The sequence below is a fragment of the Schistocerca americana genome, chromosome 2 (genome assembly GCF_021461395.2).
Source record: "Schistocerca americana isolate TAMUIC-IGC-003095 chromosome 2, iqSchAmer2.1, whole genome shotgun sequence".
Taxonomy (NCBI): Eukaryota; Metazoa; Arthropoda; class Insecta; order Orthoptera; family Acrididae; genus Schistocerca; species Schistocerca americana.
The window spans coordinates 397,561,832-397,580,370 of NC_060120.1; the positions used below are offsets into that span (position 1 = coordinate 397,561,832).

The 18,539-nt window shown below is 44.5% G+C and overlaps 1 protein-coding gene across 1 annotated transcript in view; it reads right to left on the reverse strand.

Annotated features, from left to right (window-relative positions):
• LOC124594989 (serine/threonine-protein kinase ATR) overlaps positions 1–18,539 on the reverse strand; it is a 353,179-nt gene that overhangs the window by 261,664 nt on the left and 72,976 nt on the right. Inside the window, exons 7-8 of the mRNA XM_047133527.1 lie at positions 17,104–17,326; positions 9,688–9,803 (exon numbers count right to left, since the gene is read on the reverse strand). Of these exons, the coding sequence (XP_046989483.1) occupies positions 9,688–9,803; positions 17,104–17,326 (339 nt within the window). The remainder of the gene's footprint in view (positions 1–9,687; positions 9,804–17,103; positions 17,327–18,539) is intronic.

Sequence of the window (18,539 nt, forward strand, 5' to 3'; positions counted from 1 at the left end):
CCCTTAAAAAAAAAAAGAAGAAGAAGAAGAAGAAGAAGACAGAGAGTTAGTTAAGTAGTTAAGTTTATAGTATTCTGCATTCTTCGATAGGCATTATATATTTCAAGCAAAATCAAACAATGGAAACTACAGTTAGGAATATCAACAAAGCATGAAAAGACAGAATGCTACTTACCATAAAGATGACACATTAAGCTGCAGACAGGCACAATAGAAAGACACCAGCAGATAAGCTTTCGGCAACAGTCTTCGTCAGAAAAAGAGAAACACCCATCATTCATTCACACACCCCTCACACACACAGAACTGCCAACTCCAGCAGCTCGGGCCAGAATGCAGCTATTAGATGGGATGGAAGCAGCAATCTGGAAGGGGAGGGGAAGGATAGCAGTTTACAGAAGGGGGGAGAGAGAGGAGTACAGACTGGTGCAGTGTGCTGGGACTAGAATGCCAAGAAGTGCAGCATGAGGAGGTTGTGGGACAGCGAGGTGGGAAAAAACAGAGCAGATAAGGAGAGGAGCGGGGAAAGATGGGCAGGTGCATTGGCAGAGGGCGGTAAACGAAGAGGGGGGGGGGGGGATGGGAGGAGATGATAGGACAGTATTTTATCATAGGATGAGGCTAGAATAATTACAGCAGCAAAAAAATTGTTGTGAGGATAACTCCCGTCTGTACAGTTCAAAAAAGCTGATGATGCAGGGGAGGATCCACATGGCTCAAGTAGTGAAGCAACCATTGAAATCATGCATGTTTTATTCAGCTACATGTTGTGTCACAGGATGGTCTACTTGGCTCTTAGCCACAGTTTGGCAGTGGCCATTCATCCTGGTGGAGAGCTTGTTGGTAGTCATTCCAACATAAAAATCTGTATAATGATGCAGCAAAGCTAGTAAATGACATGGCTGCTTCCAAAGGTGGCCAGGGCCCTGACTGGGTAGGATAAACCTGTGACAGGACTGGAATAGGAAGTGCTGGGGGAGGGGGGGGGGGGGGTCAATTGGTTGTATCTTGCATCTAGGTCTTCCACAGGGATATGAACCTTCTGGCAGGGGCTGGGATTGGGAGTGGCATAGGGATGGACTACAATGTTTTGAAGGTTGGGTGGGTGGCAGAACACCATTTTAGGAAAGATGGAAAGGATCTCAGATAGGAAGTCCCTCATTTCAGGGCATTATGATAGGTAATCAACACGACGATAGGTAATCAAAGCCCTGGTGAAGGATGTGGTTCAGCTGTTACAGGCCAGGGGGGTATTTGATGAGGAAGGAGGCTTGCCTTTGTGGCTGGTTCTTGGGGGTGGTGGGAGGATTCGGGCTCTGAAAGGAAATGGCATGGGAGATCTGTTCCCAGACAAGGTCTGGGGGATAGTGCCTCTCTGTGAAGGCCTTGGTGTGACCCTCAGCATACTGGCCAAGGGAGTTCTTATTACTGCAGATATGCATCCCTGGGTGGCCAGGCTGTTTGGGGGATGTTTTGGAGTGAAGGGGATGACAGCTGTCGAAATGCATGTCTGTTGGTGGTTGGTGGGTTTAATGTAGACAGAGATGTGGATGGAGGCATCAGAGAGGAGGAGGTCAAAATCTTGGAAGGTGTCATGCTTGGTTGAGGAGACCACGTGAAATGAATGGAAGAGAAGGTATTGATGTTGTGAAGGAACGAAAACAGGCTGTCTTGACCATGAGACCAGATCATGAAGATGTCATCAATGAACCTGAACCTTCTCTGGTTCAGGTTTGGCATTTTGCAAGGCTGGGAAGGTCTTCTCTAGATGGACTATAAACAGGTTGGTATATGAGAGCACCATGTGGGTGCCCATGGCTCTGCTGCAGATTTGATTGTATGCCTTCCCTTCACAGGAGAAGTAGTTGTGGGTTATGGATAAAGTTAGTAAGGCGTATGAGGAATGAGGTAGTGTGTTTGGAGTCTGAAGGGCGTTGGGAAAGGGAGTGTTCAATAGTGGTAAGACCAAGAGCATGAGCGTAGATGGTGTACAGGGAGGTGGTGTCAACAGTGAGTGGGGATACAGGAGTTGAAGGAGTGGGGATGATGGAAAGTTGGTGAAGAAACTGGTTTATATCTTTGGTGTGGGAGGCAAGATTACGGGTAATTAGTTGGAGGTGTTGGTCAATGAGAGCCAAAATTCTTTCAGTGGGGGCACAATAATCAGCCACAATTGGGCATCCAGGATTGTTGGGTTTGTGGGTTTTGGGAAGCATGTAGAAAGTTGGTGTCCAAGGTGTCGTAGGGTGAGGCTTTAAGCAAGGATTGGAGGTTATGTTGGACTTCTGGGACGGCATCACCCTGGCAGAGTTTATAGGTGGAGGAGTCAGGTAATAGGTGGAGGCCTTTCACCAGGTAGTCACTATGATTCATAACCTTTATCTGCAGGGAGGATGACTAGGTCAGGACTTATTTTGAGGTTGTGTATGGCTATGCTTTCTTCTGTTGAAAGGCTGGTGTTCTGTGTAAGGGATCTGAGAAAGGATGGTGAGGCTAAGTTGGAGTTAAGGTATTATCAGGAGTTACTGGAAAGTGACCAGCAGGTGGTTAGGTGGGGAGGGGGGGGGAGGGGGGAGGAGGGGAGAGGATCACTGTTGGATGATGGTAAGAACTGGGAGAGGCAGGATACAATGTTGGAATAAGGTTGGCTTTTTGGCTTTTGCTGGAGGGACTGGCGGCATAGAAGTGTTTCCATTGTAGGGATCAGGAAAAGGACAGTAGGTCTTTGACAAGTCCAGCATGGTTAAATTGTGGTGTAGGGCTAAGGGTGAGGCCTTTGGCTAGTACTAAACCCTCTATGGACCTGATTGTTTTTGTGGAAAGATTAACAACACAGTTATAGAAATATTTCAGCTCTGGATTTGGTGGATTGTTGGTAGGGAGTTTTGAGGGATGTGGCAAGTTGAAAAGGTCACCTGAGAAGGGCTTAGATGCTGTGAGGGGTGGATGAGGAGGAACATTGTTGGTAGGGTAGGTGTAGGATAGTGGTGCACTGAGGCAACAACAGGATGTCAGCAGATTGGATAACGTATGGGCGTGGTGTCTGGAATGCTCCTCCAGGTGCTGGAGAGCAAGGGATTCAATTTCACAGATGTGATGTATGAAGTAGGGGTTTCACAGTAGCAGTATGTTGTGGAGTGAGCACAGTTGCTTCTGGGATGCTTGTGCCATGGAGATGTGACTTTGCAGTACCAGGTTTGTGAGGGCTAGGGAGTGCCAGAATATCAAAAACTGAAGATCATTGTGAAGGGAGGGGTAGAATCCAGAGAAAGGAAATTTTATGGTCAGACCATTTGGAGGGATTCCATGGTTCGAGCAGCAGTAAAAGAATAGGATGTGAGACTGAGTGTTAGCCAGGGAAAGGGATACTTTTCTGAACTGGTGCAGAAAGATGAAGCAGAGGTCCATTGTGACAGGAATGGTGTAAAGGAAATGGGAATGACACATAAATGTCAAGATAGGTGTTCACACTTGTGAGAGGAGCTGAATAAGAGAAAAGATGTGTAAAAAATAAATAAAGACACACAAAGCCACATACAGAATGCAAAAATTCATTAAAAATTAGTTATCCAACTGGCCGACATCATACTGCTGCATCGGGGCATCGCTATCCAAGCCCTATCCTACCCACAGTGTTCCTCTTCAGCCACTCCTTGTAGCACCTAAACCCTGCCTAAGCTGTCCTTTCCAACTTGCCACATCCCCCCCATCGTCACTCAGTACCACCTCAAGCTGGAACAATGGTAACACATCTTTCGCCAAGGCTTTGATTACCTATCATAATGCTTGAAACAAGTGACATCCTACTCGAGATACTTCCCACCCCTCCTAAAGTGGTGTTCCATCACCCACCCAACCTTCACAACACCCCCAATCACAACCCCCTGCCACTAGGATCATATCCCTGTGGAAGACTCAGGTGCACAACATACATCTACATCTACATTTATACTCCACAAGCCACCCAACGGTGTGTGGCGGAGGGCACTTTATGTGCCACTGTCATTACCTCCCTTTTCCGTTCCAGTCGCGTATGGTTCGAGGGAAGAAAGACTGTCTGAAAGCCTCCGTGCGCGCTCGAATCTCTCTAATTTTACATTCGTGATCTCCTTGGGAGGTATAAGTAGGGGGAAGCAATATATTCGATACCTCATTCAGAAACGCACCCTCTCAAAACCTGGCGAGCAAGCTAAACCACAATACAGAGCGCCTCTCTTGCAGAGTCTGCCACTTGAGTTTGCTAAACATTTTCGTAACGCTATCACGGTTACCAAATAACCCTGTGACGAAACGCGCAGATCTTCCTGCATTTCGCTACAATTTTCTAATGCTACAACATCTCTGTATACTACAGCATCGTCCACGAAAAGCCGCATGGAACTTCCGACACTATCTACTAGGTCATTTATATATATTGTGAAAAGCAATGGTCCCATAACACTCCCCTGTTGCACGCCAGAGGTTACCTTAACGTCTGTAGACGTCTCTCCATTGATAACAACATGGCTAAAAATTCTTCAATCCAGCCACACAGCTGGTCTGATATTCCGTAGGCTCTTATTTTGTTTATCAGGCGACAGTGCGGAACGGTATCGAACGCCTTCCAGAAGTCAAGGAAAATAGCATCTACCTGGGAGCCTGTATCTAATATTTTCTGGGTCTCATGAACAAATAAAGAGAGTTGGGTCTCACACGATCGCTGTTTCCGAAATCCATGTTGATTCCTACAGAGTAGATTCTGGGTTTCCAAAAACGACATGATATGCGAGCAAAAAACATGTTCTAAAATTCTACAACAGATCGACGTCAGAGATATAGGTCTATAGTTCTGCGCATCTGCTCGACGACCCTTCTTGAAGACTGGAACTACCTGTGATCTTTTCCAATCATTTGGAACCTTCCGTTCCTCTAGAGACTTGTGGTACACGGCTGTTAGAAGGGGGGCAAGTTCTTTCGCGTACTCTGTGTAGAATCGAATTGGTATCTCGTCAGGTCCAGTGGACTTCCCTCTGTTGAGTGATTCCAGTTGCTTTTCTATTCCTTGGACACTTATTTCGATGTCAGCCATTTTTTTGTTTGTGTGAGGATTTAGAGAAGGAACTGCAGTGTGGTCTTCCTCTGTGAAACAGGCTTGGAAAAAGGTGTTTAGTATTTCAACTTTACGCGTGTCATCCTCTGTTTCAATGCCATCATCATCCCGGAGTGTCTGGATATGCTGTTTCGAGCCACTTACTGATTTAACGTTAGACCAGAACTTTCTAGGATTTTCTGTCAAGTCGGTACATACAATCTTACTTTCGAATTCCCTGAACGTTTCAAGCATAACCCTCCTTACGCTAACTTTGACATTGTTTAGCTTCTGTTTGTCTGAGAGGTTTTGGCTGCATTTAAACTTGGAGTGAAGCTCTCTTTGCTTTCGCAGTAGTTTCCTAACTTTGCTGTTGAACCACGGTGGGTTTTTCCCATCCCTCACAGTTTTACTCGGCCCGTACCTATCTAAAATGCATTTTACGATTGCCTTGAACTTTTTCCATAAACACTCAACATTGTCAGTGTCGGAACAGAAATTTTCGTTTTGATCTGTTAGGTAGTCTGAAATCTACCTTCTATTACTCTTGCTGAACAGATAAACCATCCTCCCTTTTTTTATATCCCTATTAACTTCCATATTCAGGGATGCTGCAACGGCCTTATGATCACTGATTCCCTGTTCTGCACTTACAGAGTCGAAAAGTTCGGGACTGTTTGTTATCAGTAGGTCCAAGATGTTATCTCCACGAGTCGGTTCTCTGTTTAATTGCTCGAGGTAATTTACGGATAGTGCACTTAGTATAATGTCACTCGATGCTCTGTCCCTACCACCTGTCCTAAACATCTGAGTGCCCCAGTCTATATCTGGTAAATTGAAATCTCCACCTAAGACTATAACATGCTGAGAAAATTTATGTGAAATGTATTCCAAATTTTCTCTCAGTTGTTCTGCCACTAATGCTGCTGAGTCGGGAGGTCGGTAAAAGGAGCCAACTATTAACCTAGCTCGGTTGTTGAGTGTAACCTCCACCCATAATTATTCACAGGAACTATCCACTTCTACTTCACTACAGGATAAAGTACTACTAACAGCGACAAACACACCACCACCGGTTGCATGCAATCTATCCTTTCTAAACACCGTCTGTGCCTTTGTAAAAATTTCGGCAGAATTTATCTCTGGCTTCAGCCAGCTTTCTGTACCTATAACGATTTCAGCTTCGGTGCATACCCAAGCTAGCCAGCCAGCATTTCCTATTCCAGTCCTGCCACAGGTTTATCCTAACCCGTCAGGGGCCACGCCACCTATGGAAGCAGCCATGTCATTTACCAGCTCTGCTGCAATCATTACACAGCTTTTTATATTGGTATGACTATTAACCAGCTGTCCACAAGGATGAATGGCCACTGCCAAACTGTGGCCAAGAGCAAAGTAGTCCACCCTGTGGTGCAACATGCAGCTGAACGTAACATGCTTGATTTCAATGACTGTTTCACTACTCGAGCCATCAGGATCCTCCCCTGCACTACCAGCTTTCCTGAACTGCACAGATGGGAGTTATCCCTACAACACATTTTCTGCTACCACAATTATCCTGGCCACAACCTATGGTAACATACTGTCCCCACATACTCTACCCAACAGTTTCCACTACCTCTATTCTAAGACCTCCATCCCATTCTTGCCTCCCATCCTCTTTGTTTGCCACCCTCTGTGCCAATGCACACACCCATTTTCTCTGCTCCTCTCCTTTTTTGCACTGTAATTCCCCACCTCCCTGCCCCATAACCTCCTGACACTGTATCTGTTGGCATTCTAGTCCTCCATCAGACAGACCTCCCCCCACCAGACAGACCTCCCCCCCCCTCCCCTCCTGTAAACTGCTATCCCTTACCCCTCCCCCGCTACCTCCAGGCTGTTGCTTCCATTCCACGTGATAGTTGCATACATTTCATGCACTCATTTTTTGCAGCTTCATTTTCTTTTATCTTCTAAGGAACATATCGCATCCGTTTTGATTATAGGAAATATGCTCAAGCTCTTCTCCATGACCTCATGTGACACGTGTCAAATTGTATTTACCTTACAACTGAAAAGTGGAAACTGGTCATCAAGTAAAACTCACACCAAATCCCATATTTCTAATTTATACATTTACTGTCTACATTAGAAGCCCTATTTTAAAGATTATTCCAGTCTTATTGTAATCTTTTCTATTTCTGTTACATTCTGACATGTTGCCTGGTATTCTTCTCTCTCTATTTTGCAATGCATTAACACCTCGCTCCAGGTGTTTTGAGGTCCAGTTTCACCTTGGAATGGTACTATTAGCTAAATCCCACCGACTATGTGTTGACAAGCTTAAACATTATGACCATTGCCTACTGCAATGCGGGATGCCACCTGCTGGCGTTGCGGGTATGCGACGTGGTAACTTAAGTATGTAAGCAGTGCAGACACGGGCAGGGTGTCAATCAAGCGAAGACCTGGGCTGCAAATGAGGAAATCCATTGAGGTAAGTAACACTGACAAAGAGCGGATTATTATTACGCAGAGCCTGTGGACGATTATTTCGAAAATGGTAAGGCTGTTTGAATGTTCATGTGCTACTGCTATGATCGTCTACAGAGAGAGTCAGAAGGATAGTGAAACTACCATTAAGCGCTAACTGGTTGGACATCCATGGCTCTTCACAGAACATGGGGTTTGGAAGCTTGTCTGTTGTGTAAAGCGGGACAGATGGTGATTTGTGACATCTCCGCTGAAAGAGCACAATGCTGGTGCACACAGACGTGTTTCAGAGCACACCGTTCATCGAACATTGTTGAATATGGAGCTCTGTAGCAGACCACTCCAACGTGTTCGCATGTTGACCGCACAATGTCGTCAGTTCCAACTGCAATGGGCACGGGACCACCAGCATTCAGCCACTGCTCAAGGAAAAGTGTTGGCCCTTCGGGTGAATCACATTTTTACTCCACTAGGTCGCTGGTCGTCTCCACTAATGTCATCATTAAGGTGAACGGCGGCTCGAAATGTGCAGCATGCTATGGACACAGGCTGGTGGGAGCAGTAATATGCTATGAGAGAGATTCTCCTGCCTTGCAGGGGACCTGTGGTAGTAATCAAAGACACACTGACAGCTGTGAACCATCTGCATCCCATGCTTGATGTCTTCCCTAATTGTGATGTCATCTTTCAGCAGTATAATTGTCGGTGTCTTGGAGCCCGAAATGTGCTAAAGTGGTTTGAGAAGCATTAAAGTGAACTCACATTGATGCCACAACAAGCAAATTCACCTGGTTTAAATCCTACGGAACCCATCCGGGTCGCTATCAGGCACCATCACCGCGTAAGCAAATCAGCCCATTATTTACGCAAATTACATGACCTGTGCCTACACATCTAATGTCTCATACCCCAACAAACCTACCAACGAACTGTCACGATTACTGATAAGCAGAAGAAGTGATGCATTTCGTTTCAAAGGCAGATAAACAACCTATTAAGCATGTCATCATAATCTTTTGGCTCATCATTGTACATGGGCATTCTAGTGTAAGCCTGAGCAGTGTACTGCAGAAGTGCTGACAACAGCCAAATGTGAGATGATGTCACTGTAATAATTCAACAAGGCCAAGACAATAATGTGAGACAGGTTAGCTTGCTGAAACAGCAAACTCAACAATAATGCACAGACCCGTGAAGCAAGGGGCAATGCATATATACACACTGGCAGGAGCAGTGACGTTTTAGGATACGTAAAAGTGTGCCACTGCCGACTATAAGTACAGAAAATTTTTATAATGGAACTTAATTTGGGGCAGCCCTACCAGGACAACAAGGATGTGCTAGACGAGAATGCCACAAGGACTTGCCAGTATAAGTCACCGGTCTGAGGCCACAGCAGGCCAACATCTCTATGTATTGGTGCAACAGCCCTTCACAGGTCATCACCTGCGGCACAGCCAATTCCTGCCCAGCAGGTCACTCCCCAGGCACACCAGCCGTCGTCCACCACTGCCGAATAGGCATCTCAGCATGATGCGCATCCACCACCATGACACAGCCGCATGTCTCCCGGGGCCATAGCAGATACGTCAGTGTCACATATATGCCGCTGGTGTAGAGGCACATGGGCAGCGCACCTACTGAACTCACTAGTACTCAGTGGAGATCCGCATCAGCATCTTGGACCCTACATGCAGCCAGCCAAGCAGAATTCAGCAGACAGTCGACCACTTACCCGGTGCATCGTGCAGTGCAGATGCATCAATGAAAGTATTTGTTACATTTGTAGCTGCCTTTTCTGGAACTTCTTGGGCTCCCATATTGCCTCCACTGTCCGTTCGAAAAACTATGGCTCATACCAATCCTTCCTGCACTAGGATGCCAAACAATGCTAAACAACTCTCAACTTTTTAGAACATATGAAATTTTCACACCATCCAAGAAACCTTACTGCAATAGTAATAAAGAAATTGACTAATCCGAGTGCTTACAGATTATGTATGTCAAATTTTCTTCCAATTTTGTGAATGTCAGCTTGTTCAAATAAATCCAAAGTGAATGATGTAACATAATTTCTACATTTTCTCCAATGTATAATTAGTCTTGAAGATTCTGTAAAAGGCAGAGAAGGGCTAGGTACTTACTTTACAAGAATCTAGTTTCCCTGCAATCTCTTCTATAAAATGTCTTTCCAGCTTCCATTGGAATGTGCGTCCAAGTATTTTTCTAATAATATTGTTCAGGGTTTCTGACACAATATCTAGAAAAAAAAATAGATGGAGAATAGTGATCAAATAAAATACAAAGGCTATCGTAACAACTTTGTTTAAACAGTCAAACACTAAATCTAAATTTAGAAACCAGAATTATAGTGACATGTGAAGACCATTTTAATAATAACATAATACAACCTGGAAGAGAAGTCTGCTGTCATTACTTTCACTGCTACAACATTTAAAAGCAAACACACAGAGATAAGCATACTTATACTCTTATTTTGCCTCTAATTAGTTACAAGTACAACTAGGTCTGATATGCTACTTTAGTTCAGACAAATTTGCAAACATTCACATTTTTACAATATGTAACAATGGAAAATCCAGGATTGAAGGCAACAATATTATGAAAAGGATAGTTGCTACTCACCATATAGCAGAGATGCTGAGTCACAGAAAGGCACAACAAAAGGACTGTCAGAAAGTGGGGTTTCAGCCAACAAGACCTTAGTTGCGCACACGCACACGCACACGCACACGCACACACACACACACACACACACACACACACACACACACACACACACACACACACTGGCAGCTGAAGCCAGATTGCAAGCACATGATGGGACTAGGAAGGGGAGATATAGCAGTGTTTAGGTGGGGGATGCTAAAGTGCTGTTAGTGGGAGCATACAGGGAAGAGATGGAGAGAGGTTAGAGTGGGTAGAGTGGGCAGAATGGGCAGCTAGTTGCAGTTGGGAGGTTTTATGGAGGGCAGCAGGGGAGGGGAGGGGGTGGGGGTAGCGGAAAAGGAAAGAAGTAAGAAGACTGCATGCATTGGTGGAATACAGGGCTGAATAGTGGTGGAACGGAAACAGCGAAGGGGCTACATAGATAAGGACGACGACTAAAGAAGGTTAAGGCCAGGAGGGTTATGGGAGCATAGGATATATTGCAGGGAGAGTTCCCACCTGGGCAACCCAGGAAAGCTGGTGTTGGTGGGAAGGAGCCACATGACACAGCATGTAAAGCAGTCATTGAAATGAAGAAAGTTGTGTTGGGTGACATGCTCAGTAACAGGCTTGTCCAGTTGTTTCTTGGTAACAGTTTGTGAGTGGCCATTCATGCAGACAGACACTCTGTTGGTTGTCATGCCCACATAGAAAGCAACACAGTGGTTGCAGCTTAGCTTGTAGACCATATGACTGGTTTCACAGGTAGCCCTGCCATTGATGGGATAGGTGATGTTGGTGACAAGACTGGAACAGGTGGTGGTGGGAGGATGTATGAGACAGGCCTCGCATCAACATCTATTACAGGGATATGAGCCATGAGGCAAGAGGTTGGGAGCAGGATTTGTGTAGGGATGGACAAGGATATTGTATAGGAGAATGTAATTCAGTTGCTCCAGTGCTGGATGGTACTGAGTCATGAGGGAAATTCTCCTCTGTGGCAGACAGTGGGATTTTGGGAACTGGTGTGTGACTGGAAAGATAAGGCACGGGAGATCTGTTTTTGTAAAAGGTTTGGAGAGTAATTATGATACCTGAAAGCCTTAGTGAGACCCTCGGTACATTTCAAGGGGGACTACTCGTCACCACAGATACAATGGCGATGGGTGGCTAGACTGTATGGAAAGGACTCCTTGGTATGCAATGGGTGGCAGCTGTCGCAGTGGAGGAATTGTTTGTGATTATTAGGTTTGATATTGACTGACGTACTGATGAGGCCGTCTTTGAGGCACACGTGAACAACAAGGAAGTTGGCTTGTTGGGTTGAGTAGGACCAGGTGAAGCAAATTGTGGAGAAGCTATTGAGGTTCAGGGGGAATGTGGATAGGATGTCCCCAATCCAGATCACAATGGTGTCACCAATGAATCTGAACCAGGTGAGGGGTTTGGAGTTCTGGTGTTTAGGAAGAGTTCCTCTAGATGGCCCAAGAATAGGCTGGCATATGATGGTGCCCTGGATTTGTTTGTAGGTAATGCCTTCAAAAACGAAGTAATTGTGGGTGAGGATATTGTTGGTCCTGGCAACTATGAAGGAGATTGTTGGTTTTGAATTCATCGGGCAATGGGAAACGTAGTGTTCAATAGTGGTAAAGCCATGGACATTAGGGATGTTAGTGTGAAGGGAGCTGGGGTCAATAGAGAAAGGAACATGATCTGTGGAGGAAATGGTTAGTATCGTTTATATAGGAGGGTAGGTTGTGGCTGAAGATGCTGGGCTATGAGAGCAGAGATCTCTTAGTGAGGGCACAGTAACCACTCACAATGGGGCGTCCTGGGTGGTTGGTTTTATGGACTTTACGAAGCGTGTAGAAGGTACGAGTGCAAGGAGTGGTGAGGAGAGACATGGATTCCAGGAAGAAGTTTTGGGATGGGCTTAAGAATTTGAAGAGAGACCGGAGATTCTGCTGGATTTCTGGAATGGGGTCACTGTGGCAGGGCTTGTAGGTGGATGAATCTGACAGCTGACAGAGTCTTTCTGCTAGGTAATCCTTGCAATTCAAAATAACAGTGGTGGAGCCTTTTTCAGCAGGTAGGATTATAAAGTCATGACCAGTTTTTAGGTGGTCGACTGCAGTTCTTCCTGCGGGTGTATAGTTAGTTTGAGTGTAGGGTGATTTGGGGAATGATGGTGAGGCAAGGTTCAAGGTTAAGAAATTCTGGAAAGTTAACAGGGGGTTGTTTGGGGGCAGTGGGAGTGGATCACGGTGGATGGAGGAGTGAACAGAGTCAGGCAGCATTCAACATTGGTCTTTGGTTGAGTCTGCTTGGTAGGGTTGGTGGCAAAAAAGTGTTTCCACTGCAGGTGCCAAGAAAGAAAGTCTTTGAAAAGTCCTGGATGATTGAATTTGTGAGTGGGGCAAAAAGTGAGACGCTTGAAAACGACTGATATTTCTGAGGAGCTAGGGATTTTGGAGGAAAGGTTCATGACTGTTTTGCATCTGTTTAGTTTCTGGATTCTGTGTGTTAGTTCAAGGCAAAAATCAAATGAAATTGGCATGCACTATCGCCTTACTCCCTCTGATTTAATCTTGTTTCCCCTTACTTCATCCATTTCATCCTTTTTGTGATTTTTCCCACGAGTTTGACCGGTTTTTTTTGTAAAATGTTTTTTGGACGGACTTCTACATTATTTGTGTATTTTTACTCATTTTTATCCACCATGACGTATCCTTGCTCCTTCCATCTGCATCAATACAGAAAAGCTTATTTATCGCTGGCCAGAGCCCAGTCCCACATACTGTTCCTGCATTGCTGCCTTGGTCATGGTATCCCTCCCAAATGGCCTTACCATCAAATTAACCATCTCCAGGTGCCACTCCTCTTTCCACAATGCCCTCCATGTTCAGATAACACCAATCCTTTACCCTCCCCAAAACAGTCCTGCAAAACCACATCAATCAGACTCAAACCTCCTTGCAGTTACCTTCTCTCCATCCACAAAATTCTTCTGCTATGCAATCCCAAGTTCCTGGCTCCTGTGACACATACTGAAACTCTTGCCCTCTAGGAGCTAGAGCAACACGCACTATGCCACCTCAAAAAACTCTCCACCTTGTTCACTTCCTACTCCCGCCTTGGACTACCATAATCCACCACCTCTACAACAACCTCCAAATCTTCCCCACATTCCCATCCCCTCATAGAAACAAACCTTGTTGTGCAGCCCTACTGTGTCTATTCCACCCTCAACAACTCCCTCCCACCACCACACAGAATCCAGAACCTAAACAGACCCTAACACAGTCATGAACCTTTCCTCCAAAAGCTCCAGCCCTGTAGAAGTATCATTCCTTTCCTAAGGCCTCACCTTTTGCCTCACTCCCATATTCAACCACGGGACTTGTTAAAGACCTTCTCCCAGTTCCTCGAGTGGAAACACTTTTTTGCCACCAACCATACTAATCAGACTCAACCAAAGACCAATGTTGAACATTGCATGACTCAGTTCACTCCTCCATGCAACCGTTATCCAACTCCACTGCCTCCCAATCACCCCCTGTTAACTTTCCAGAATTTCTTAACCTTGAACCTTGCCTCACCATCATTTCCCAAATCCCTCAACATGCAAACTAACCTTACATGGGCAGAAAAAACCGCAATCCACCACCAAAAACTGGATTGATCCCAACCTTATAGTCCTAGCTGCTGACAAAGGCTCCATCACTGCTGTTTTGAACCACAGGGATTACCTGGCAGAAGGACTCTGCCAGCTGTCAGATTCATCCACCTACAAACCTAACCACAGTGATACCATTCCAGAACTCCAACTGGACCTCCAGTTTCTCCTCAAATCGTTAGGCCTATCCTAGAAACTCCAGCCGGAGTCCATCTCTCTCCATACCCCTAGGACACTCCGCACTCCTACCTTCTACATGCTTCCTAAAATCCGTGCACCCAACCACCCAAGACATCCCATTATGGCCAATTACTGCGCTCCCACTGAGAGAATCTCTGCTCTCGTAGACCACCACCTTCAGCCTATTAAACGTAATCTTCTCCTCCACCAACTCTCCACAGTTTCTGCTCCTTTACCACATAGTGCCCTGCTCGCCACTACGAGTCCAATTTCCTTTTACTCTTAACATCCCTAGTGCCCATGGCCTTGCTGCTATTGAACATTACCTTTCCCAGCACCAGACAGATTTCAAACCAACAACCTCCTTCCTAGTCGCCATGATCAACTATATCCTCACCCACAATTACTTCTCCTTTGAAGGCATTACCTACAAACAAATCTGGGGTACAGCTATGGGCACCCGCATGGCACCATCCTTAACACCCAGAATCCTAAACCTCTCACTTGGTTCAGATTTACTGATGACATGTTTGTGATCTGGATTGAGGGTTAAGATATCCTATCCCCATTCCTCCAGAACCTCAACAGCTTCTCCCCCACTTGCTTCACTGGTCCCACTCAACCCAACAAGCCATCTTCCTCGATGTTTACATCCACCTCAAAGATGGCTACATCAGTATCTCTGTCCATATCTAACCTACTAACCACCAGCAATACCACCACTTCGACAGCTGCCGCCTGTTCTGCATCAAGAATTCCCTTCTGTAGTGCATAGCCACCCATGGCCACAACATCTGCAGTGATGAGTGTTCCCTCTGAAAATATACTGAGGGTCTCACTGAGGCCTTTACAAATCCTTTTTACCCTCCCAACTTTATACAAAAACAGATCTCCCGTGCCTTATCCTTCCAGTCACCCAACACCTCCCAAAGCCCCACCATTCGGTCACAGAGGAGCATTCAACTAGTGACTCAGTACCATCCAGGACTGGAGCAACTGAATTACATTCTCTGCCAGGGTTTCGACTGCTACTCATCATGCCCTGAAATGAGATATGTTCTACCCACTATCACTCCCTCCTATCCCACAGTGGTATTCTGCCACTCACCAAACCTACACAATATCCTCATCTGTCCCTAGACAATCACTGCTTCCAATCCCTTGACTCATGGCTCACATCCCTGTAGTGGTCCTAGGTGCAATACCTGTTCCATACAACCTTCCACCTCCACCTACTCTGGTACAGTCACAAACGTCACCTATCACAAGAAAGACAGGGCTATCTGTGAAACCTGTCACGTGATCTACAAGTTCAGCTGCAACCACTGTGTTGCATTCTACATGGGCATGACAACCAACAAGCTGTCTGCCCGCATGAATGGCCACTGACAAACTGAGGTCAAGAAACAGCTGGACCACCCAGTTGCCGAGCACACCGCCCAACATGACGTTCTTCATTTCAATGACTGCTTTACATGTTGTGCCATCTGGATTCTTCCCACCAACATCAGCTTTTCTGAACTGCATAGGTGGGAACTCTCCCTGCAATATATCTTATGCTCCCATAACCCTCCTGGCCTTAACCTCTGTTAGTCATCCTTACCCATGTAGCCCCTTCCCTGTTTCTATTCAAGCACTACACCACCAAAACACCTTCAGTTTTTTTACTTCTCTCCTTTTTTGCAACCCCCTCCCCTCTCTCTCTGGCCTGTGTCTAAGCTACCGGCTGCAACTAGATGCCCTAACCTCTCTCCACCTCTTCCCTGTACACTCCCACTAGCAGCACTTCCCATCCCCTACCTCTATCTTGCTCCCCCCTTCCCCTCCCTGGCCCATCCTCATCCTTACCCTCACCACCCAACTGCCTATCCCATTATGCGCTGCTACTCGCAGTCTGGCTTCAGCTGCTACAGATTGTGGTCATGTGTATGTGAATTGTGTTTGCTTCAATGTGTTTGTGAATGTTGTCTTAATTTGAAGAAGACCTTGGTGGCCGAAGTTCATTTTCTGACAGTCTTTTTTTTTTTTGGTACCTACCTGCAACTCAGCATCTCTGCTACATATTATCACATATATTGGTAATGTGTATCACTTACAAGTCTGTTTTGAGATGCCACGCAACACCATGATGAACAGAAACAAAAATCCAGTGCCACGATATGAACTGGTGGCAATGAGCTGCAAAGATGTACAGTGATGTTATGTGTAACTGGCAGTGGACAAAAGCTACCACCGTACGTGATATTTAAATGGAAAAGTATTCTGAAAATATCAGTGGAAGGCATACTGATGAGAGCGAATCCAAAAGGGTGTGTGAACAATGACTTTGTGGCTGACTGGGTGATGCATGTTTGGTAATATTGCCCTGGTGTTTTACTGTATTTATGTAACACATTGGTCCTAGACAGCTCCTGCGGAAATACAACTGAAGAAATGCGGGAGAAGTTATAGAACGGGTAAACAGACTTGGTCATTATGCCTGAAGGCCTAACATCCATCCTGTAACCGCTATATGTGAGTATATATCAACTAAAGCAGCTGGATTTGTCCCAAATCAGTGAGTGGGTAAATGTGCATGTAACTCAATTCTGCTATCACTGGTGGAAATACCTTTCAAAACATGTGATATCACAAATTCACTGGACAGAGCCAAGGACAATGCTCTATGGGAAGATGGCAATAACAATGATTCTTCTGCTAGTGATGACGATGAAAGTAATGATAAATAGAATAATTATATTAGAATAAATTTTTTGTGAAGAAAACACGAATTAAATGCTGTATTCCCATCTTTTTTTTTTTTTTCTTTAAAATTAGGATGCACGGATTATTCAATGTTGTAGACTAGTCATATAAATAGAATAAGAGCATCTTGTTGGATCACTACAACATACTGACGCAGGAAAAGGTACAGAATAAAAGGAAACATTTTTTGTGTGTGTGTGTGTGTGTGTGTGTGTGTGTGTGTGTGTGTGTGCGTGTGTGTGTGTGCGCGTGCGTGTACATGTTCATAACGAAAGTATAGTACACATACCTGACAAAGCATGTGATAATTCTTGAAGCACAATATTTATTACAGTGACCTTTATGAAATCTCTGTCCAGATCAGGATAAAGGTGAACATTTTCTGCAATTTCCTCTAGTAACGTCTTCACTGCACTTTTCAACTGTCCATAAGGTGCCTCAGGTAAATCAAAAGTGTGACAAGCTACACATATCTTCTCCAGAAACTTATAAAATGTGATCTGGTTGCTTTCCTGTAAAGTTTCACAATTTGTGAATAAAATATGAACACCCTCAGATACAAATGAAAAGTATGTAACAATTAATACAATAACTCAATGAAAATGCAAAATGGCATATTGTTGCATATAGAAGAAAATATATTTCCAGTAAAAAAAAAAAAGTAGATCTACATATAAGAGGAGACTGAGCAGGGTAGGAGAGTGGGAGGGGAGGGCAGAGGGGGAGGTGACAAATTAGGGGTCCGTTACCATGATGCTGAAAGAAAGATTAATGTTTCACAGCCTGTACATAATTAGGTAATTAGTGACAGAGTATTAGGTAATTAGTGACAGAGTATAAGCAAGTTTATACATTTTCTATTACTTCTATTTGCACTCTAAACTCCTGCTCATTCACAAACTTTCCTTTCTAGGCTTGAAACAACTCCAAATTTGTTGCTCCCAAGCCTTGCTTTACATGAGGACTGATTGATATGTCACATTAGTACTTCTTTACCACTCAGCTCCTCCACACTTTTGAATGGTTCTCTCTTAATGTATTCGAAAGAATTATGACAATATTATGAAAAGGATAGATTGCTACTCACGATATAGAGGAAACGTTGATTCTCAGACAGACACAACAAAAAGACGTTTATGCTTTCGACAAAAAGGTCTCTTTCAGAAACAGAAAACACTCTCTCTCTCTCTCTCTCTCTCTCTCTCTCTCTCTCTCTCTCTCTCGTTGTCTACAACTCATTCATTTATTTTACAATGATTTCTGGTCCTGAGAATGAATGGCATAAATAACAGGTAATATAATTTACCCACATCTTTATTGTAGACCTCTGCGATACGAAATTTCCAATAAACGATGACGTCTCGGCTGTTAAAACTTTACCTACAACTCAACATAGCCTCTATACGGTGAGTAACAATCTATCATTTTCTACAATATTACTTGTTCAAAATATATTAAGGTATAAATTACATATACAAAAAGATTAAGATAACAGTGTCAAAACCGCTGCTTCAAACTTTTGCTAATCGGCAAAGGTTTCAAAAAATATTACTTATACAAAGTAGTTGCCCCCTTCAAATCAAACACTATTTACAGGTGGGTAGTGCTAATACCAAATTTCATGTCATTAACAATTTGGAGCAGGGTGCCACACTTAAACTGTGGTGTTATTACATACAATACAAAATTTCACATCAATAACAATCTGAAGCAGAGTGTAAAAAA